Consider the following 24,484-nt stretch of genomic DNA (forward strand, 5'->3'; position numbering starts at 1 on the left):
AACCAGGAAGCGCAAGGGGTCAGGGAATTCCCTTTCCTAGCCAAGGGAAGCCATGACAGACAGCACCTGGAAAATCAGGTCACTCCCACCCTAATACTGCGCTTTTCCAACGGTCTTAGCAAACAGCACACCAGGAGATTATATCCTGCACATGGCTCGGACGGTCCCATGCCCTCAGAGCCTTGCTCATTGCTAGCACAGCAGTCTGAGATCCAACTGCAAGGTGGCAGTGAGGCTGGGGGAGGGGCACCCATTGTTGCTGAGGCTTGAGTAGGTAAACAAAGCAACCGGGAAGCTCGAACTGGGTGGAGCCAACCGCAGCTCAAGGAGGTCTGCCTGCCTCTGTAGACTCCACCTCTGGGGGCAGGGCATAGCTGAACAAAAGGCAGCAGAAACTTCTGCAGACTTAAACGTCCCTGTCTGACAGCTTTGAAGAGAGTAGTGGTTCTCCTAGCACAGAGTTTGAGATCTGAGAACAGACAGACTGCCTCCTCAAGTGGGTCCCTGACCCCCGAGTAGCCTAACTGGGAGGCACCTCCCAGTAGGGACCGACTGACACCTCATACGGCCTGGTACCCCTCTGAGACAAAGCTTCCAGAGGAACAATCAGACAGCAACATTTGCTGTTCAGCAATATTTGCTGTTCTGCAGCCTCTGCTGCTGATACCCAGGCAAACAGGGTCTGTAGTGGACCTCCAGCAAACCTCAACAGACCTGCAGCTGAGGGTCCTGACTGTTAGAAGGAAAACCAACAAACAGAAAGGACATCCACACCAAAACCCCATCTGTATGTCACCATCATCAAAGACCAAAGGTAGATAAAACCACAAAGATGGGGAGAAACCAGAGCAGAAAAGCTGAAAATTCTGAAAATCAGAGCGCCTCTTCTCCTCCAAAGGAACACAGCTCCTCGCTAGCAACAGAACGAAGCTGGATGGAGAATGACTTTGACGAGTTGAGAGAAGAAGGCTTCAGATGATCGGTAATAACAAACTTCTCCGAGCTAAAGGGGGATGTTCAAACCCATCGCAAAGAAGCTAAAAACCTTCAAAAAAGATTAGACAAATGGCTAACTAGAATAAACGGTGTAGAGACCTTAAATGACCTGATGGAGCTGAAAACCATGGCACGAGAACTATGTGACACATGCACAAGCTTCAGTAGCCGATTCGATCAGCTGGAAGAAAGGGTATCAGTGATTGAAGATCAAATGAATGAAATGAAGCAAGAAGAGAAGTTCAGAGAAAAAAGAGTAAAAAGAAATGAACAAAGCCTCTAAGAAATATAGGACTATGTGAAAAGACCAAATCTACGTCTGATTGGTGTACCTGAAAGTGACAGGGAGAATGGAACCAAGTTGGAAAACACTCTTCAGGATATTACCCAGGAGAACGTCCTCAACCTAGCAAGGCAGGCCAACACTCAAATTCAGGAAATACAGAGAACGCCACAAAGATACTCCTCAAGAAGAGCAACTCCAAGACACGTAACTGTCAGATTCACCAAAGTTGAAATGAAGTAAAAAATGTTAAGGGCAGCCAGAGAGAAAGGTCAGGTTACCCACAAAGGGAAGCCCATCAGACTAACAGTGGATCTCTTGGCAGAAACTCTACAAGCCAGAAAAGAGTGGGGGCCAATACTCAACAGTCTTTTTTTTTTTTTTTTGTTCTTTAAGTTCTAGGGTACATGTGCACAATGGGCAGGTTTGTTACATATGTATACATGTACCATGTTGGTGTGCTGCACCCATTAACTCATCATTTACATTACATATGTATCCTAATGCTATTCTTCCCCGCTCCCTCAACCCCACGACAGGCCCCAGTGTGTGATGTTCCCCTTCCTGTGTCCAAGTGTTCTCATTGTTCAATTCCCACCTATGAGTGAGAACATGTGGTGTTTGGTTTTTTGTCCCTGCGATAAGGAAAGAATTTTCAACCCAAAATTTCATATCCAGCCAAACTAAGCTTCATAAGTGAAGGAGAAATAAAATCCTGTACAGACAAGCAAATGCTGAGAGATTTTGTCACCACCAGGCCTGCCTTACAAGAGCTCCTGAAGGAAGCACTAAACATGGAAAGGAACAACTGGTACCAGCCACTGCAAAAACATGCCAAATCATAAAGACCATCAATGCTAGGAAGAATCTGCATCAACTGATGAGCAAAATAACCAGCTAACATCATAATGACAGGATCAAATTCACACATAACAATATTAACCTTAAATGTAAATGGGCTAAATGCTCCAATTAAAAGACATAGACTGGCAAATTGGATAAAGAGTCAAGACCCATCAGTGTGCTATATTCAGGAGACCCATCTCACATGCAGAGACACACATAGCCTCAAAATAAAGGGATGGAGGAAGATCTACCAAGCAAATGGAAAAAAAAAAAAAAAAGCAGGGGTTGCAATCCTAGTCTCTGAAAAAACAGACTTTAAACCAACAAAGATCAGAAGAGACAAAGAAGGCCATTACATAATGGTAAAGGGATCAATTCAACAAGAAGAGCTAACTATCCTAAATATATATGCATCCAATACAGGAGCATGCAAATTCATAAAGCAAGTCCTTAGAGACCTACAAAGAGACTTAGACTCCCACACAATAATAATGGGACTTTAACACCCCACTGTCAACATTAGACAGATCAACGAGACAGAAAGTTAACAAGGATATCCAGGGATTGAACTCAGCTCTGCACCAAGCGGACCTAATAGACATCTACAGAACTCTCTACCCCAAATCAACAGAATATACGTTCTTCTCAGCACCACATTGCACTTATTCCAAAATTGACCACATAGTTGGAAGTAAAGCACTCCTCAGCAAATGTAAAAGAATAGAAATTATAACAAACTGTCTCTCAGACCACAGTGCAATCAAACGAGAACTCAGGATTAAGAAACTCACTCAAACCACACAACTACATGGAAACTGAACAACCTGCTCCTGAATGACTACTGGGTACATAACAAAATGAAGGCAGAAATAAAGATGTTCTTTGAAATCAATGAGAACAAAGACACAACATACCAGAATCTCTGGGACACATTTAAAGCAGTGTGTAGGGGGAAATTTATAGCACTAAATGCCCACAAGAGAAAGCAGGAAAGATCTAAAATTGACACCCTAACATCACAATTAAAAGAACTAGAGAAGCAAGAGCAAACACATTCAAAATCAGCAGAAGGCAAGAAATAACTAAGATCAGAGCAGAACTGAAGGAGATAGAGACACAAAAAACCCTTCAAAAAATCAATGAATCCAGGAGCTGGTTTTTTGAAAAGATCAACAAAATTGATAGACCGCTAGCAAGACTAATAAAGAAGAAAAGAGAGAAGAATCAAATAGATGCAATAAAAAATGATAAAAGGGATATAACTACCGATCCCAAAGAAATACAAACTACCATCAGAGAATACTATAAACACCTCTATGCAAATAAACTAGAAAATCTAGAAGAAATGGATAAATTCCTGGACACATACACCCTCCCAAGACTAAACCAGGAAGAAGTTGAATCTCTGAATGGACGAATAACAGGCTCTGAAATTGAGGCAATAATTAATAGCCTACCAACCAAAAAAATTCCAGGACCAGACAGATTCACAGCCAAATTCTACCAGAGGTACAAGGAGGAGCTGGCACCATTCCTTCTGAAACTATTCCAATCAATAGAAAAAGAGGGAATCCTCCCTAACTCATTTTATGAGGCCAGCATCATCCTGATACCAAAGCCTGGCAGAGACACTTCAAAAAAAAGAGAATTTTAGAGCAATATCCCTGATGAACATTGATGCAAAAATCCTCAATAAAATACTGGCAAACCAAATCCAGCAGCACCTCAGAAAGCTTTTCCACCATGATCAAGTGAGCTTCATCCCTGGGATGCCAGCCTGGTTCAACATACACAAATCAATAAATGTAATCCAGCATATAAACAGAACCAAAGACAAAAACCACATGATTATCTCAATAGATGCAGAAAAGGCCTTCGACAAAACTCAACAGCCCTTCATGCTAAAAACTCTCAATAAATTAGGTATTGATGGAACGTATCTCAAAATAATAAGAGCTATTTATGACAAACCCACAGCCAATATCATACTGAATGGGCAAAACTGGAAGCATTCCCTTTGAAAACTGGCACAAGACAGGGATGCCCTCTCTCACCACTCCTATTCAACATAGTGTTGGAAGTTCTGGCCAGGGCAATCAGGCAGGAGAAAAAAATAAAGGTATTCAATTAGGAAAAGAGGAAGTCAAATTGTCCCTGTTTGCAGATGATGTGATTGTATATTTAGAAAACCCCATCGTCTCAGCCCAAAATCTCCTTAAGCTGATCAAGCAACTTCAGCAAAGTCTCAGGATACAAAATCAGTGTGCAAAAATCACAAGCATTCTTATACACCAATAACAGACAAACAGAGAGCCAAATCATGAGTGAATTCCCATTCACAATTGCTTCAAAGAGAATAAAATACCTAGGAATCCATCTTACAAGGGATATGAAGGACCTCTTCAAGGAGAATTACAAACCACTGCTCAACGAAATAAAAGAGGATACAAACAAATGGAAGAACATTCCATGCTCATGGATAGGAAGAATCAATATCATGAAAATGGCCATACTGCCCAAGGTAATTTATAGATTCAATGCCATCCCCATCAAGCTACCAATGACTTTCTTCACAGAATTGGAAAAAACTACTTTAAAGTTCATAAACTACTTTAAAGTTCATATGGAACCAAAAAAGAGCCCGCATTGCCAAGACAATCCTAAGCCAAAAGAACAAAGCTGGAGGCATCACACTACCTGACTTCAAACTATATTACAAGGCTACAGTAACCAAAACAGCATGGTACTGGTACCAAAACAGAGATATAGACCAATGGAACAGAACAGAGCCCTCAGAAATAATACCACACATCTACAACCATCTGGTCTTTGACAAACCTGACAAAAACAAGAAATGGGGAAAGGATTCCCTATTTAATAAATGATGCTGGGAAAACTGGCTAGCTATATGTAGAAAGCTGAAACTGCATCCCTTCCTTACACCTTATACAAAAATTAATTCAAGATGGATTAAAGACTTAAATGTTAGACCTATAATCATAAAAACCCTAGAAGAAAACCTAGGCAATACCATTCAGGACATAGGCATGGGCAAGGACTTCATGTCTAAAACACCAAAAGCAATGGCAACAAAAGTCAAAATTGACAAATGGGATCTAATTAAACTAAAGAGCTTCTGCACAGCAAAAGAAACTACCATCAGAGTGAACAGGCAACCTATAGAATGGGAGAAAATTTTTGCAATCTACCCATCTGACAAAGGGCTAATATCCAGAATCTACAAAGAACTTAAACAAATTTACAAGAAAAAATCAAACAACCCCATCAAAAAGTGGGCAAAGGATATGAACAAACACTTCTCAAAAGAAGACATTTATGCAGCCAACAGACACAGGAAAAAATGCTCATCATCACTGGCCATCAGAGAAATGCAAATCAAAACCACAATGAGATACCATCTCACACCAGTTAGAATGGCGATCATTAAAAAGTCAGGAAACAACAGATGCTGGAGAGGATGTGGAGAAATAGGAACACTTTTACACTGTTGGTGGGATTGTAAACTAGTTCAACCATTGTGGAAGACAGCGTGGCGATTCCTCAAGGATCTAGAACTAGAAATATCATTTGACCCAGCCATCCCATTTCTGGGTATATACCCAAAGGATTATAAATCACGCTGCTATAAAGACACATGCACACGTATGTTTATTGTGGCACTATTCACAATAGCAAAGACTTGGAACCAACCCAAATGTCCATCGATGATAGACTGGATTAAGAAAAATGTGGCACATATACACCATGGAATACTATGTAGCCATAAAAAATGATGAGTTCATGTCCTTTGAAGGGACATAGATGAACCTGGAAACCATCATTCTGAGCAAACTATCACAAGGACAGAAAACCAAACACCGCATGTTCTCACTCATAGGTGGGAATTGAACAATGAGAACACTTGGACACAGGAAGGGGAACATCACACACTGGGGCCTGTCGTGGGGTTGGGGGAGGGGGGAGGGATAGCATTAGGAGATATACCTAATGTAAATGATGAGTTAATGGGTGCAGCACACCAACATAGCACATGTATACATATGTAACAAACCTGCACGTTGTGCACATGTACCCTAGAACTTAAAGTATATATATATATAAAAAAAGAACTGACTGTTAATTTTTTATGGAGATATAAGTGGTGAAGAATAAGCAAGACAATCTTGAACAGAAGAACACAGTTGGAGAATTTTCTCTAACAGACGTTAAACACTTCTTATAGAGCTACAGAAATTAAGACAGTGTAATATTGCTACAAGTATAGATAAGTAAACCAAGGAAAAGAATAGAAAGGCTGGAAACAGTCTTACCTATATGGACATTTAATTATTGACAAAGATGACAATGCATGGTATTGAGGAAAAGATGATCTTTTCAATCAATGATAGTGAGACCACTGGAGATAAGTGTGGGGGACAAAGTAGCTTGACCCCTACTTCACATCATACCCCCAATTCAATGCTGGTGGATTACCGAGTTGAAAGGCAAAACTATAAAGTTTCTAGAAAGTAATATAAGAAAATATCTTCGTGACTTTGGAGTGGAGAAACACTTTTTTTAAAGTACACAAAGAGCACTAATTGTAAAAGAAAAGATTGATTAAGTTAGACTCCATTAAAACTAACAACTTTTGTTCATCAAGTATCACCATTAACAGAGTGAAAATGCAAGCTACAGTACTGGAAAAGATATTTGCTACATATATAATCAAAAAGGATTCTTAGGCAGGATGTATATATAACTCCCACACATCATTAAGAAAAAGACAAATTATCCAATAGAAACATGGTCAAGAAACTTGAATAGGAACTTCACAAAAAAAGAAACCTATCAAAATAGCCAATAAGAATATTAAGAGGTGCTCAACCTCATTAGGAATGAGTGGAATTCAAATAAAAAACATTAAGAGATACCAATACACATCCACTGAAATAGTGAAAATAAAAGTACATCATCAAGTGTTGGTGAGGAATTGGAGCAACTGGAATTTTTATACACTGTGGTGGGAGTGTGTATTCGCACAGTCACCTTGGAAAACTGTGCTGTAGTATCTACTGATTCCAAAGTCTGTGATCCAGCAGTTCCACTCTAGGTATATATCCAACATGAATGTATGTACATGGGCACCAGGAGACTTAGAGAAAAATGTTCTTGGAAATCAAGAACTAGAAACAACCCAAATTTCCATCAACAATAGAATAAATAAATAAATTGTGGCATATTCGTATAGTGAGACACTATGTAGCAATGAAAATGAACTAACTGTAGCTATACAAACATAAAATATGATGACTCTCACCAACATAATGTCTACAAATGAAGAGAGGCACAAACGAATGAATACTGTATGTTTGCATTTATGTAAAGTTCAAAAAACAGGTACAACTATAATGTTTGATTATCACAAAATTATGTTTAGGGAGGAAGGAGGAAGTAGAGAATAGGAAAGGACACTAGTAGTCATTTTCTAGTCTCTTACTTTTAAAAAAATCCTTTATTTTATTTCTTTGAATGTGTTAAAGTTATTTTGTATTCTGTCTAATAGTTTCAATAATCTGAATTATTTGGGGCTGATATTGTGATCTCTTGCTTCTACTGGCTCTTACTCATGGTGACACCAATTTGTGTGTTTTGTGATTTCCTTTTTACTGTTAACTCATATTTCCTGGGAAAATGGTTGTGGCAATTTCCTGAGCTCTGGTTTGAAGAGAACTTCCTCTTCAGGGCTTGAATTTGTGTCTGCCATTCACTCTGGGTGCTACCATCCCAGGGTTATATTAAATTAAATTATTGACCTGTGATTTCTTTGAACCATCCAGATGGTTAATTAACGCAGGGTGCAAAACTGTATTAGAGCTAGTTTGTGAGTTCTCAGGAGATACATTTTTTCCTCATATTTATCAGTCTGAGATAGGCAATTTTCCCTAGGGTCCTTTGGGAAAAAAAAGAGAGTTAGGTATTTATTTCTAGTTATCCTTACTCTAAGAGAAAAAACCTATGGCCCACTTTGTATTTGGGGCCATAACTTCATGTAGCATTTTCTACTGGACTCCTTGTCTCCAGTGTCTATGACTTTATCTCCTATTCCCTGGACTCCACGATCCATGAAAACCAACTACTGTTTGAGTGATACTCTCAAAGGAAAGCTGGAGTCAGTGCTCTGCATACCCCACTGGGCTCCCACTTTCTCTCATTCATTGATCTTTGGGTATTCCTCACTAAACTGCCAGCCCATCGACACATTTTAAAAAGATATACATTTTTTTTTTAAATCCTTAGAAGAAAACATAGAGGAAAAGCTTCATCACCTTGGATTTGGCAATTATTTCTTGGAAATGACACCAAAGGCACAGGCAAAAAAAAAAAAGAAAAAGTAGATAAATTTGGCTACATCAAAATGTAAAACTTCCATGCACCAAAGGACGTAATCAATGAAGTGAAGAGGCAAACTTATGGAATGAGAAAAAATAATTGCAAGTTGTATATCTGATAAGGGGTTAACATCTAGAATATATATATATAAAACTATTACAACTTTGCCGGGTGTGGTGGCTCATGAGAGTTCGAGACCAGCCTGGCAACATGGTGAAACCCTATCTCTGCAAAAAATTAGCCAGGCATGCTGGCATGTACCTGTAGTCCCAGCTGCTCAGGAGATTGAGGCGGGAGGATAGCCTGAGCCCGGGAGGTGGAGGTTGCAGTGAGCCGAGATCACACCACTGTACTCCAGCCTGTCCTGTCATGGAAAAAAAAAAAAAAAGGAAAAAAGAAAAAAGAAAAAAAAAACTGCTACAGCTCAACAACAAAACAGCAAGCAACCTGATTTTTTTTTTTTTTTTTTTGATATGGTGTCTCGCTGTGTCACCCAGGCTAGAGTGCAATGGTGTGATCCATCTCAGCTGACTGCAACCTCCGCCTCTCAGGTTCAAGCGGTTCTCATGCCTCAATCTCTCGAGTAGCTGAGACTACAGGTGCACACCACCATGCCTGGCTAATTTTTTTTTTTTTTTGGTATTTTTAGTAGAGACATGGTTTTACCATGTTGGGCAGGCTGGCCTCAAACTCTTGACCTCAAGCGATCCACCTGCTTTGGCCTCCCAAAGTGCTGGGATTACAGGTGTGAGCCATCATGCCTGGCCATAACCTGATTTAAAATAGTCAAGGAATTTAAATAGACATTCATCAAAGAAGATATACAAATAGCCAATACATGCATGAAAAGATGTTCAACATCACTAATCACTAAGGAAATGCAAATCAAAACCACAATGACATGCCAACCTCACCATCAAAAATAAAAAAATAAAAAAGATAAAAAACACCCAGAAAATAACAAGTGTTGACAAGGATGTGGAAAAGTTGGAACCTTGGGCACTGTTGGTGGCAATGTAAAATGGTGCAGCCAGTAGGGAAAACAGTATGACGGTTCCTCAAAAAATTAAAAATAGAATGATCATATAATCCAGCAATACCACTTGTGAATATATACCCCAAATAATTAAAAACAGGATCTCAAAGAGAGACTTCTATACCCATGTTGACAGCAGCATTATTCATGATAGCCAAAAGGTGGGAGCAACCCAAGTGTCCATCAACAGATGAATGAATAAACAAAATGTGTTGTATACAGACAATGGAATATTATTCAGCCTTAAAAAGGAAGGAAATTCTGACACGTGTTGCAGCATGAGATGAACCTTGAGGACATTGTGCTAAGTGAATAAGCCAGTCACAAAATGATAAATACTGTAGAATTCCATTTACGTGATGGACCTAGAGTAGTCAGATTTATATAGAGAGAAAACAGAATGGTGGTTACCAGGGTCTGCGGAAAGAGGAGAATAGGGAGTTATTGTTTAATAAGTAGAGTTTCAGTTTTGTAAGATGAAAAGAGTTCTGGAGATGGATGGTGGTTAGGATTGCACAACAATGTGAATGCTTCATGCCACTGAACTGTATACTAAAAATGGCTAAGGTGGTAAATGTTATGTGCATTTTGCCACAGTTAAGAAATACATTTTTTGGCCAGGCTCAGTGGCTCACGCCTGTAATCCCAGCACTTTGGGAGGCCGAGGTGGGTGGATCACGAGGTCAGGAGATCAAGACCATCCTGGCCAACATGGTGAAACCCTGTCTCTACTAAAAATACAAAAATTAGCTGGGTGTAGTGGTGCGCAACTGTAATCCCAGCTACTCGGGAGGCTGAGGCAGGAGAATCACTTGGACCAGGGAGTTGGAGGTTGCAGTGAGCTGAGATGGTGCCACTGCACCCCAGCTTGACAACAGAGCGAGACTCTGTCTCAAAAAAAAAAAAAAAAGAAAGAAAGAAATACATGTATAAGTTACTTTAAATATGTATCCTGCAATTTTAGTTGCTTTTATTCAGAGTGTCAGTCAGGGTACCCAGTCCACTCAAGCTGGAAATAAGATGCTGTCCATGCTTGTTAAAAGTGATCCTTAATAGTTCCTTAAATGTAGCCCTCTTGCTAATCTGGAGGCTGCTGAGGAATTCTATCTTGGATAGCATGGTCCTTGCCCATGGCAGTACTGGTGCTGAAGGAGTGATGTGTAAACCTCTGATTAGGAGCTTTAGGACCCAGTCAAGAGCCCATTTAGCACAGACTGATGTTAACATAGGCACTGACATGCCACATCGATTGGCTCCTCTGTCAGAAACACAGCTTGCGGAATCCAGTCCAGCACTCAAATGAGGCACCTGTCATTAAAGAGGCCTTGGGCACCAGCTCTGTAGTTAAGGTCACAAGTGCCTTTTTAATCTCTGCCAAGGTATAATTTGGAATCCTATATCTGACCATGTCATTGCCTCAAAAAACTCTGAATTCTCCAAACTCCACCAAAGCTTCTTCTAGGCTTAAATTCTGAAATGAAGGATCCTCAGGTTGTGATGGCTCTAATTGCTAAAAGGTGGCCTGTTCACGACATTCTCGTGATTTACATTTTTAAACACCCTCTCCTTTCATTAGGTGGGGATTTATCTGTCATTGGTATCCATTGTTACCACAGGAAATGACCTGGCCTTGGGCCCTCCACACAGGAAACTGTGGGAACCTGGGCTGGCTCCAGTGCTCATGTGTTGGCTCCAATCCAACACTCCAATCCAATTCAGTGACTCTTTGTTTTAAAGGGAAAGTATTTTATTTTCATGCCACCTTTTCCTTAGATAATTAGAAAGTTATCTTGGGGCAAAAATGTTGAGGTAATTAACATCATGGACTTGAAAGCAACATTTTAAAGCACAGAGCATAGTTGTCATCATTATGTAAGCATTTTTTATATCTTGCATTCTTAGGCTTTGCTTCTGGAATTGAAGGGGCACACCACCTGCCCGTTTACCACCCTAGAAATCATTGATTGCAAGATGGATCTGTGGTCTCTAGAGCGACTTGGGAAGGCTCTGCAGTTCAGTAGTTTGCATTCTCTTGTCCTCGATTACTGCAAGTAAGGCTGGAATTCCTGCAGGGCTCTTACAGCTGTCAGCTGGGGGAAGCAAAGGTGGGGAGGGCTGGGGGGGTTGCATGTCCAGTTTCCTTGCACCTTATCAAGGCATGGCTGAAGAGGACCCTCTAAAACCTTCGAGTTAATGTTTCTGAGTAAATATTAGAGTTCTCAAGAAGAGTCACTTTCATTTATTTATTCTTTCAACAGATATTTGTTGAAGGCTAGTTTATGCAAGATATTGTGCTCAGTGCTAAGAAAGATACAAATATAGAAGGCAATGCTGCTGTTCCAGGGTGTCCTTGGTACAGTAGAGAAGAGATGCTCTTAATGCAAGGTAGAAAATCTGAAGACCACAAAAGATGTCCGTGTATATTATTTTGGTAGTTTGGACAAGGGAAACCACAATTCCCTAGGTGACGGGTCAATATTCACCAGACGAGGAGGTAGAAAGAAAGGTGTGGTGGGCTGGTCACAGTGGCCCTCACCTGTAATCCCAGCATTCTGAGAGGCTGAGATGGGGGGATCACTTGAGCTGAGGTGGGGGGTGAAAGCTGCGGTGAGCCGAGATCATATCACTGCATTCCAGCCTGAGTGACAGAGCAAGACTCTGTCTCAAAAAGAAAACAGAAGAGAGAAAGAAAGAGGAAGGAAGGAGGGGAGGAAGGAAGGAGGGAAGGAAGGAAGGAAGAAGGAAAGAAGGAAGGAAGGGAGGGAGGGAGGGAAAGAGGGAGGGAAAGGTGTGGTGTTGGGGAGGAGTGGAGCAAGTCCTTCAGAGCTGGGGTATCAAGCATGTTAAGGGAATGTCCACAAGATGAGAATAATAATAATATTTCCAGCTAATGGTTAATGAGTGTTTATTGTGTGCCAAACACAATGCAGGAATGAGCTCATTTATCCTCCCAACAACCTCATGAGCTATGCACCATTTCTATCCCTAGACTGTGGATGAGGTCCACAGACTTGTTCAAGGCTATTCAGTCCCCCGGGGATGGAACCTTGATATGGATTCAGGTTGTCTGAATCAGAGCCCACCTCCGATCCATGACACTAGATTGCCCGGGGTCTATAAGTTGCCGTCCACAAACAACTTCAAACTGTGTGTACCATCTGGAGTAAGTCACAGAACCTTTCTGGTCTGTAATGAAATGATCTCCCCCACTCCAGGAGTCTGTGATTCTGTGACTCTTCCCGTGCAATTGGGTGGGGACTTAGACTCAAAAGGCCAGTGGGCTGTGAGGAGACAGAGGAGATTCGAGCCTGAGAAGTGGTAGCCCAGAGACACAGAACTGGGATCCGGTCAGGGCCCTGGTGGTAAAAGCTGGGGAGAGGGCGTTCTCTGTGGAGGTTCTCAGGGTTTCTGAAATGCTGGGAGGAACGTCAGGCAGGGTCTTGTAACAGGGGGCAGCAGGAGCCCAATGCACACAGGACACCATGCAGTGACTGTAGGATCTGCTTGCGAGTCCCCCAGTTTCCCACACTATTGGGCAGCACCAGCCCCACTGCTAAGAGACCCCTCCAGGCCCCAGCTCCTGGGAGGGGCACCCAGAGACCTGCACTGGTGGGAAGAGAGAAGGAAGAAAGAAGGAATTATCTTCTTCAGGAGACAACTTGTTGTAATAGTCAGATGACATACTGCCACTGATGCCAGGACACCTAGTGTTGTCAGGGTTGCCTAGCTGGGAATCACCACCCGAGACCTTAACACTGGTAACACTGCAGGATACTGGCCTCTGGGGGTTGCAGTTCTCTCCTCACTGTCTCCACTGAGGCTGTGAGGTCCATCAGACAGTCCTTCTTTCTCACACAAGCTGCATCCCCATGCCCACCTTGGTAGGTGGCTCAGGAAAGGCCCTCAGTCATTACTTGTTCATGAATTGATACATGTTAAAAGTTATTTCTGTTCATCTTACCCACCTCATTTTAAGGTTCAAGCTTTGACATTCCAAATTCCTTAAAGATGTTGCTTTCCTTCACCAAGCCTCGGTTTCCTGACCCATGGGTTTTACCATTACCTCCCCGCAGAGGCTGTGGTTGAGGCACAAGATTTCACCTTGCAAAGTAAAGCCTGCAATGCAAGAGGAGGGAACAGCCCTGCTGGGAGTCTCTAGGACTCCACCTGTCTCTGCCCTTCTCTGTAGCTCTTCTCTCTGGGGTTTAGAATTTGTTCTCCATCCGCTGCCTGGATTGGGTAGTTCCAACCATCTTCTGCTCCCTTTACCCAGGAGGCAGACTTCCGGCCCTTTCCCTCATGCCCAGGCTACCCACTATGGCCAACCCAGCCCACCCGCATAGCCAGCCCTGGCCCTGGAAGCTTAAATTAGGGATCAGCAGAAATGCCGCTAATTATCCTGGAAAGGGCTTTACAATTAGTAATCCAGTGAGTGGCACAGGTTTGTTTGTTTGTTTTTGTTTTTGAAATGGAGTCTCACTCTGTCGCCCAGGCTGGAGTGCAGTGGCACGATCTCGGCTCACTGCATGCTCTGCCTACCGGGTTCACACCATTCTCCTGCCTCAGCCTCCTGAGTAGCTGGGACTACAGGCACCCGCCACCACGCCCAGCTAATTTTTTTTGTATTTTTAGTAGAGATGGGGTTTCACCGTGTTAGCCAGGATGGTCTCGATCTCCTGACCTCGTGATCCGCCCGCCTCGGCCTCCCAAAGTGTTGGGATTACAGGCATGAGCCACTGCGCCCAGCCCCACAGGTTTTAAAAGCCACTAATTTGGCCGGGCATGGTGGCTCATGCCTGTAATCCCAACACTTTGGAAGGCCAAGGCGGGCAGATCACCTGAGGTCAGGAGTTCGAGACCAGCCTGACCAACATGGTGAAACCCTGTCTCTACTTAATATACAAAAATTAGCCAAGTGTGGTGGCATGTGCCTGTAATCCTTGGTGAATTTCAGAGCAAGACTCTCTCAAAAAAAAAAAAAAAAGAAAAAGAAAAAAAGTCACTAATTTGTTTCTATTGTGAAAATTGTCAGATTAAAATGGAGTCATTTGTGTTGAACAACAACAACAAGAAAACCTGACAAACAGAGCCAGGGAAGGCCATGAAAGAAGGGCTCTCATGCGTAAATGCCTGGTAACAAGAACTATCACAAGAGACCCTGCAGCAACCACAGCCTTGCACAAGGCCATCATAACCTTACACAAAAAAATACTTCTACAAGGACATCTACCCAGCAACTGTCCAACCTTAGTCTGGTGCCACGCTTGTTATTGATCCTTGTAGTCAAGGATAATTATCTGAAAACAATGATGTAATCCTCCTCACTTTTCATTGAAAGACCTTTGTCTTCCTCTGCCTCCCTGAATATGCGCATAGTTTACCATGGCCTGTGTATTCCCATTCCCATGGCAATTCTGGTTCTGAATAAACAGGCTCCTTTTAGAGAGCTTCTCTGTTATTTAAGTTGACACTGTCATTTCTTTTTAGATTTGGAAATGAAGAACTTGAGAGCATTTTCTCAGGCCTGGAGAACAACCAAAGGCTTCAAGGCCTCAGTCTGTGTTACTGTGGTCTGGGACCTCAGAGCGGGCTAAGGCTGGGTTCGGTCATCAGCCAGAGTGCCATTTGGTGAGACGTGTCCCCCACTGCCCCCTTCTAATCTTGGCTCTATTCTGTCTTGAGTTATACAATCTATTATAATTCTAATAATATTTTCTCCACTCTTGTTATTTTTGCTTGCCTTTTCTTAACCGTAAGAGAAGGTCCTTTAGTTGAGTTTGAAAATCAGTGGTGTCATACTGAATGCAGGTGTTTGACCAGCTGACATGGTCAATAGGTCTATTTTTTATGACATGGCCTATTATTAATTAATTATGATTATTCCTTATTATTTTATGACTAGGTATATTATTTCATCAGATGAAAACCTTAAATCCAATTTTTTTTTTTTTGAGACGGAGTCTTGCTCTGTCACCCAGGCTGGAGTGCAGTAGCACAATCTCAGCTCACTGCAAGCTCTGCCTCCTGGGTTCACGGCATTCTGATGCCTCAGCCTCCCCAGCAGCTGGGACTACAGGTGCCCACCACCACGTCCGGCTAATTTTTTTGTATTTTTAGTAGAGATGGGGTTTCACCATGTTAGCCAGGATGGTCTCTATCTCCTGACCTTGTGATCCGCCCACCTTGGCCTCCCAAAGTGCTGGGATTACAGGCGTGAGCCACCGTGCCCAGCCCTTAAATCCAAATTTGAGGAAGTAGAACTAACATAAAATAAACAGTGTATTCTGCTCCCTTCCCCAGCGAGCTGTTCCTTGATGGCAATTACTTGGAATGTTCCGGAGCACTGGCTCTTCTCAGGCCCATAGCAGGCTTTGCGGAGACACAGGGGAAAGACCAGCCAGCCCCAGGCTCACCAGACGCTGGAAATCCCCCTCAGCGGCTCCAAGGTAAGTGGTGAGGAATTTGGCACTAAAATCCTGTTGGTGCCACCTAAAAGGAGGACGCTTTGCTCTGTGATTAAAAGTGACCTTCTCAGTGGTCAAGTGTGATTCTTCTTCTTGAATATGTGTGGGAGACAAAATAATGGCTCCCAAAGATGTCTTTGCCCTAATCTTCAGAACCTGTGAATATGTCGCTTCACATGGCAAAAGGGACTCTGCCTGTGTGAGTTAAGGATGAGAGAGGGAGATCATCTTGGATCATCCTCGTGGGTCCAGTGTAATCACGAGGATCATGATAGGAGGGAGGCAGGAGAGTCAGAGAAGATGTGACCATGGAAGCAGAGGTTAGAGTGATGTGAGGAAGAGGCCAGGAGCTGGGGTACGTAGGTGGCCTCTACAAGGTGGAAAAGGCAAGTAAACTAATTTTCCCCAGGGCCTTTAAAGGAATACAGCTCTGCTGACACCTTGACTTTCGCCTTTAAGACCTATTTCAGAGTTCAGACCTCCAGAACTATAGGATCAGAAACTTGTATTGTTTTAAGGCGCTAAGTGTGTGGTCATTTGCAACAGCAGCAATAGAAAACTACTATAGTGTGTTAATCAGATTCTTTAGGTTAAAAGTGAAAGCAACTAAACAGGATTAAAGACCAGTATGGGTTTATAGGCTGACATAACTGGGACATCCATGGGTACAGCTGTCTTCAGAGATGATCGAATTCAGGGGCTCAAAACACCCCATCAGGAGACCCAGAATTTGCTGCTCTTGACTCTACTTCCCTTCCAAGGGTTGGCCTTTCTCCCTCCGGCTGCAGCCAGGCTTTCTCCAAGCAGGAAAAGACAGCTGATGTGCCTGCCAACAGTCCCAGGGCTACATCATCATGACTGTAATCAAACAGAAAGTGAAAGTTTCTTTCTTCCAATGACTATGTGTCACATCCCATACGGAGATTCTGATTGACCCTCCTTGGGTCACAAACTGACCTCTTGGCCCAATCTCAGGTCAGAGCAAAATGTGATTGGCCAGGACGCATCCCACACCCATCCTGAAGGGTAGAGCACTGTGACGGGCAGCCCTGCCAGCACCACTGGATTTGCATTGGGGAATTGGCAGTCCCCCAAAGAGTAGGCAGATGGGAGGACAAATGCAGGACAGACAAGAACAACAGCTGCTTACTCCCCTGTAAATGGCTTTCCATAGCTGACATTTAACTTCAGCCGACAGCCACATATTAGACAGTAGGGTGAGGAGTAGATGGGAAAGAGAGGCTAAATCTGGCAACCCTATTCCATTCCCATCACGTGTGAACAAGGTTTCTCAGCATTTCAACTATAACAATGAAAAATGGAAATAGAATTGATGCTGAACTCTGCCTCATGCTAGCAGTAATATTCAATGAATACATGAATTCATTATAAAAACAAATAAATAAAACTGCACTATCCATCTCACCGAGCAGTGCATTCAAAAAATTTATTTTTCTATGTAATTAGAATCAATTACATACTTCTAAAAATTGATGAAAAACTGGAGAAGAAACTTTTTTTTTTTTTTTGAGACAGGGTTTCACTCCGTCACCCAAGCTGGTGTGCCGTGGTATGATCTTGGCTCACCACAACCTCCGCCTCCCAGGTTCAAGCAATTCTCCTGCCTCAGCCTCCGGAGGAGCTGAGATTATAGGTGCAGGCCACCATCATACCCAGCTAATTTTTGTATTTTTAGCAGAGACAGGGTTTCTCTACGCTGGCTGGGCTGGTCTCAAACTCCTGGACAGCAGTGATCCACCCATCTCAGCCTCCCAAAGTTGGGATTACAGGTGTGAGCCACTGCGCCCAGCCTGATCCCAAGAAATTTTGAAATTTGAGTATTTGTACATGTAACATTTTTATTACAAAGAAGTATAACAGGATTAGCTATAAAATCTTTTTTTTTTTTTTTTTTGAGATGGAGTCTTGCTCTGTCGCCCAGGCTGGAATGCAGTGGCATGATCTCGGCTCACTGCAAGCTCCACCTTCTGGGTTCACACCATTCTCCTGCCTCAGCCTCCCGAGTAGCTGGGACTACAGGCACCCGCCACCACGCCAGGCTAATTTTTTGTATTTTTAGTAGAGATGGGGTTTCACTGTGTTAGCCAGGATGGTCTCGAGCTCCTGACCTCGTGATCCACCCACCTCGGCCTCCCAAAGTGCTGGGATTTCAGGCATGAGCCACCACACCTGGCCTATAAAATACTTTTTAATACAAGATTTTACAGAATAAATAGAATGGAAATATATGTAAAACACAAGAAGAAAAGGGAATAATGTAAAAATGTCAATTGCTAAAGAAGAGTTTGCTCATGTTTTCTGTTGTTGCGATATTCTGGTAAGTGATGGCGAATATCAGATGGTTTGGTTTATATTCCATTTGATACACTTAAGGGAATGATATAACAGATTTTATTTTTAAATGTCACTATTTGCCATAATCTAAAAATCTCTTTTGAAAATTTAAAAGTGATGATGAACTGGGCCCGGTGGTTCATGCCTGTAATCCCTGCACTTTGGGAGGCTGAGGCAAGCGGATCACCTGAGGCCGGGAGTTCAAGACCAGCCTGATCAACGTGGAGAAACCCCATCTCTACTAAAAGTATAAAATTAGCTGGGTGTGGTGGCTCATGCCTGTAATCCCAGCTACTTGGGAGGCTGAGGCAGGAGAATCACTTGAACCTGGGAGGCAGAGTTTGCGGTGAGCCAAGATCGTGCCATTGCACTCCAGCCTGGGCAACAAGAGCGAAACTCCGTCTCAAAAAAGAAAAAAAAAAAAGTGACGATGAAAATCTTAGATACTAACCTAAAAATGTGCAAGATGGTCCATACACTTTTTAGTATTCCTCTATGTTGTTATGCGAGCAAAAATGTTTGAGACCACTGCTTTTTGAGGACCAAATGTTTAATCTCCTGTTCTGTGAGCTACTCCCAGGCCTCTCGGTAACTCTTCCTTCTGGCCAGAGTCAGCCACAGGGGCTTTCAGTTGATGACAACCAAAGGGGCCCAAATGCCTTAGGACCCAATGACAAGTTTGTTTTCTTAATCATAATTACTTGTTACAGTGTAGAAATACAATTTTATTTGCTGTTTTTTGTTTTGTTTTGTTTTGGTTTGGTTTGAGATGGAGTCTCACTTTGTCACCCAAGCTGGAGTGCAGTCGGGCGATCTCGGCTCACGGCAATCTCCACCTCCTGGGTTCAAGCTATTCTCCGGCCTCAGCTTCCCAAGTAGCTGGGATTATAGGCATGAGCCACCATGCCCGGCTAATTTTTATATTTTTTTTAGTAGAGATGGGCTTTCGCCATGTTGGCCAGGCTGATCTCGAACTCCTGACCTCAAATGATCCACCTGTTTTGGCCTCCCAAAGTGCTGGGATCACAGGCTTGAGCTACTGTGCCTGGCCTAAAATACTTTTTAATACAAGATTTTGCAGAATTAGTAGAATTGAAACATAAGTAATATGTCAATTTTTACATTATTCCCTTTTCTTCTTGTGGGCAGGAAAGGGTGCGGGTGGGCAGAGAGGCCTGTTGGGTGGCTGTTGACCTCTAGGAGAGAGCTGTCTACCCAGGTGAGACAAGGGCAATAGCGGGGAAGGCAGCGAGAAGCAGTCAGACTCTGCATTATCCCACTTCCTAACTGATTGGATGTAGGGTACAAGAGAAAGGAAGAGTCCAGAATGACTCCAGAGTGATATGTTCTAATATGTTGCTTTAAACATGCCAAAAAAGAGTTCCTCCCTGCTACATTCTTACTAATTCCAGGGCTTTGGAGTCACTTTTATAGACGGCAGCTTTGAAATGTAAAGAAGAAGCGACACGAGGCTGGCAGGATGGTTCTTGGGGCTCTACTTGGTTGCATGTTCACCCTGAGACTTTAAGGAAAGAAACACAAAAACCACAGGACCCAGCTGGGTGCAGTGGCTCACACCAGTAATCCCAGCACTTTGGGAGGCCAAGGCAGGCAGATCACTTGAGGTCAGGAGTTTGAGACCAGCCCGGCCAACACGATGAAACCCTGTCTCTACTAAAAATACAAAAAATTAGCCGAGTGGGGTGGTGCACACCTGTAATTCCAGCTACTCTGGAGGTTAAGGTGGGAGGATCACTTGAACCCAGGAGGCGAGGGTGCAGTGAGCCGAGATGGTGCCATTGCACTCCAGCCTGGGCGACAGGGCAAGACTCCATCTCAAAAAAAAAAAAAAAAAAAAAAAAACACAGGACTGAACTGAAGTGAATGTGATCTTGACAAGAGGCCAGATCATTCTCTTTTGTGAGAAATATCTCTGCCTAAAGTGAACATAAAATAAAGGCCATAACCAACATCAAGGTGTGCCAGAAACCCATTCATTTGACTTTGAACAGGCTACTTTTTAAAAAGTCTTTTTTTTTCAACCAGCCAAACAGAGAGGAAGTTCAACTATGAACCAGATTACAAAATTGTCTGAAGCTGTAACAGTGAAAACTACTTCAGGGAAGAAAAAGAGAAAAAAAGGTATTTTTTCTGTTGTCGTTTCAACTGTTCCTTCCACTTCCCTCATCTTCTAAATCACTTCCTTCTTTCATGAGCTGTGTGTTCCACTACTAAGTAGTTGCACCAAACAGAGAAAAACTCAAGTGGAGAAAAAAGAACACTCAATGTCTTGTGACTTCATGTAAACCAAACACCAAATGGCTTTGCCACGGCCATCAGAGGAATTCATCTTTGACATATTCAACACTCCAAAAAAAAAAGAGTAATGGGGCCTCACCTGGTTTGGGAATATCTCTGGAATGAACAGCCTGTGGAATCTGATCAATTCAGCTCACAGACTTCCATCCTATGATTTTTACTTAGAATCAGCAACTGTGTAATCTAGAAGGAATTTTAAGAAATCAACAACTCCGTAACCTCTGGGTTAGACTATATGAGAAGCTATCTAAGTATTAAAGATGGGCAGCTAAGCATTAGGGACCCGGATTCTATCCCTGACACTTCCACTAATGTCTGGCTCTCAGAATCTTCTTCTGCAAAATGAGAACTTTTCACTCACAGGATCCTAAATTCCACCCCAGCTTTACCATTTTGAAATTCTAAAGAGACAACGCAAGATTATCACTGCGTGGTCACGAACACAGTCTTTGGGAAGCTCCTTGTGGAGGCTAATCTAAATTTGTGTTGTTCTGTTTTAGTCCGTTTCATGTTTTTCTCTACCATGAGTCTGGGGGAGGGCAACTGGCCCTTATAATGAAGCTTGTCACCTTTTGGCTTTCTCTTCTTCAATATTCATCTGTTTTTCTGCAGTCTTTTTCTGTCCTGGAAATTATCCTTATAACTCCTCTGTGAAATCTCATTGAATTAGAAAATTACATATTCTTATGATCCAAAATGTCAAATGAAAATGTAAAGTAAGAAAATTCATCAGACTGGCCAGGTGTGGTGGCTCAAGCCTATAATCCCAGCACTTTGGGAGGCTGAAGCAGGCAGATAACCTGAGGTCAGGAGTTCGAGACCAGCTTGGCCAACATGGTGAAACCCCTTCTCTACTAAAAAAAATACAAAAAAAAATTAGCTGGGCATAGTGGCAGGTGCCTGTAATCCCAGTGACTCAGGAGGCTGAGGCAGGAGAATCGCTTGAACCCAGGAGGCAGAGGTTACAGTGAGCCAAGATTGCACCATTGCACTCCAGCCTGGGTGACAAGAGCAAAACTCTGTCTCAAAAAAAAAAAAAAAAGAAAATTCATCAGACTGTCTCTGTTATCTGATATTGGCTAATAAAGGCTATTAATATAGCTTTTCCACTGGGCAGAGCTAGTTTTGGAAAGTCTATTAAAGGAAGGAAAAAAAAGAATCAAGTGAGGTTATCATTTGTTTTTGACAGTGTCTTAGTCAGTTTGGGCTGCTAGAATAGAATACAATAAAGTGAGTGGCTCAAATAGCAAACATTTATTCCCCACAGTTCTGTAGGCTGAGAAGTCCAAGATGAAGGCACTAGAGGATTCAGTGTCTGGAGAGGGCTGCTTCATAGATGGCCATTTTTTTCCAGTGTTCTCTCATGGTGGGAAGAAGGCTAGAGAGCTTCCTGGGATCTCTTTCCTAAAAGTACTGTGAACCCAGGAAATCTGAGACAGGTCTCAGTTAATTTAGAAAGTTTATTTTGCCAACACTGGGGACTCCAAGAGACACAGCCTCAGAAAGTCCAGACCACATGTGCCCAAGGCGATCAGGGCACAGCTTGGTTGTATACATTTAAGGAGACATGAGACATCAATCAATGTATGTAAGAAGTGCATTGGTTCGGTCTGAAAAGGCGGGACAAGTTAACTTGAGGCAAAGGCAGGAAGCGGGGAGGGAGCTTCCAGGTCACAGATAGGCAATACACAAACTGTTACATTCTTTTGAGTTTCTGCTTAGCCTTTCCAAAGGAGGCAAATCAGATATGCATCTATCTCAGTGAGCAGAGGAGTGACTTTGAATAGAATGGGAGGCACATTTGCCCTAAGCAGTTTCCAGCTTGAGTTTTCCTTAGCGATTTCGGGGGGGCCCAAGATACTTCCCTTTCATAATACAAATCCCCTTCAATGGGGGTTCTACCCTTATGACCTAATTATCTCCCAGAGGCCTACACTTCCTGATTCCATCACATCAGCATTTAGGGTTTCAGCATATGAATTTTAGGGTGACACAAACATTCAGTCCATAACAGAGTTACCATTTGGGAATACGTTCAGCCAAAAATTCTTCCACAGGAGTTGGGATCCCTGTAAAGATGAGAATAATCAGCATCTCCAGGACAAGTGGCCCTGCACTGGGCTGGATGTCCTCAGACGGGAGAGGAACTCTGGGTGGCCAATCCTAACTTGGAATCTAGGCTCAGTATCTTTTACCAGAAAGTGGTAAAAGAACAAAGGAGCGTCTAACGGCATCACACTGTGCAGCTAACTCGGCACTGCAGGAAAACCAACGGGTCAAGATCTGTTTGGGAGTTTCAAGCCCTCTGAAGGCTGGGGTCAGGCCCTGACCACTCATATTTCTTGAGCCTTCCTGATTTTAAAAACAAAAATTAATTAATGGCAAAGAAGGTTAAAATAAATGGCATAATATTTGAAGACTTTATGTTTGATGCAATGACTCTCCTAACACACATGAAATCCCAGCGAATGCCTGCATAACCTCATTAGGCAACAGTACCAGAAGGTGACTGTGGCCCTTTGTAAATGTGACTCTTCCTATGTGCCACACCCCCAGGGTAGCCCTTGCAGGTGTTAAACCCCCTTAGAAGGTGGATAGTTTGAGAGAAAAGTTAAAAAAAAAAAGAGCAATACAACTACTCATCCTTCAGCTTTTAAATAACAGCATTGTTGAGGCCTGTCCCTGTGAAGAGACCACCAACAGGCTTTGTGTGAGCAATAAAGCTTTTTAATCACCTGGATGCAGGTGGGCTGAGTCTGAAAAGAGAGTCAGCAAAGGGAGATAGGGGCGGGGCAGTTTTATAGGATTTGGGTAGGTAGTGGAAAATTACAGTCAAAAGGGGTTGTTCTCTTGTGGGCAAGGGCGAGGGTCACAAGGTGCTCAGTTGGGGAGCTTCTGAGCCAGGAGAAGGAATTTCACAAGGTAATGTCATCAGTTACAGCAGGAACCGGCCATTTTCACTTCTTTTGTGGTTCTTCAATTGCCTCAGGCCATCTGGATGTATACGGGCAGGCTTGGGCTCAGAGGCCTGACATTCCCATCTTCTTATATTAATAAGAAAAACAAAAGAAGATAGTGGTGAACTGTTGGGGCGGCCAACATTTTGGGGGGTGATATGGAGAGATAATGGGCAATGTTTTTCAGGGCTGCTTCAGGCGGGATTAGGGGTGGCATGGGAACTTAGAGTGGGAGAGATTAAGCTGAAGGAAGATTTTGTGGTAAGGGGTGATATTGTGGGGTTGTTAGAAGGAGCATTTGTCATATAGAATGATTGGTGATGGCCTGGATACAGTTTTGTATGAATTGAGAAACTAAACGGAAGACACAAGGTCCAAATAAGAGAGGGAGAAAAACAGATATTAAAGGATTAAGAATTAGGAGGACCCAGGACATTCAATTAGAGAGTGCCCAAGGGGGTTCAGCATAATTACTTGCTTGGTTGGCGAGTTTTTGGGCTCTATCCTTCAGTTTTTTATGTTGTCATATATCAGGCCAGATTGATTTAGGTAAAAACAACACTCTTCATTTACAAATATGCAGCGTCCTCCTTTTTCAGCAGTGAGTAAGTCGAGGCCTATTCCTGTCTTCTTATATTCATAATAAGAAAAAGAAAACAAAACAGTATTGAAGTGTTGGTGTCATGAGGGGAACAGGAAGCTGTTCGGTCCTATTTGCAAATTGAATTTTGTGAGTAAGGAAAACTAGTGTGCATGTGCCTGTCCAATTAGCAGGTAAACACATGCAGGTGGAGGAGCCACAGAGGAAGAAGAGACCTTTTGTAAGGCAAAACTG

The 24,484-nt window shown here is 42.7% G+C and overlaps 1 protein-coding gene across 2 annotated transcripts in view; it reads left to right on the forward strand.

Moving 5' to 3' along the window:
- Nucleotides 1-24,484, forward strand: part of LOC101139279 (uncharacterized) — a 74,652-nt gene that overhangs the window by 9,580 nt on the left and 40,588 nt on the right. The window contains exons 4-7 of one of the 2 annotated variants that reach the window (XM_055383108.2): nucleotides 11,457-11,605; nucleotides 15,042-15,182; nucleotides 15,855-16,000; nucleotides 20,420-20,515. In XM_055383108.2, coding sequence (XP_055239083.2) covers nucleotides 11,457-11,605; nucleotides 15,042-15,182; nucleotides 15,855-16,000; nucleotides 20,420-20,515 — 532 coding nt within the window. The remainder of the gene's footprint in view (nucleotides 1-11,456; nucleotides 11,606-15,041; nucleotides 15,183-15,854; nucleotides 16,001-20,419; nucleotides 20,516-24,484) is intronic. The other variant, XM_063704267.1, reaches the window with a different exon arrangement.

This window comes from Gorilla gorilla, chromosome 2 (genome assembly GCF_029281585.2).
Source record: "Gorilla gorilla gorilla isolate KB3781 chromosome 2, NHGRI_mGorGor1-v2.1_pri, whole genome shotgun sequence".
NCBI lineage: Eukaryota > Metazoa > Chordata > Mammalia > Primates > Hominidae > Gorilla > Gorilla gorilla.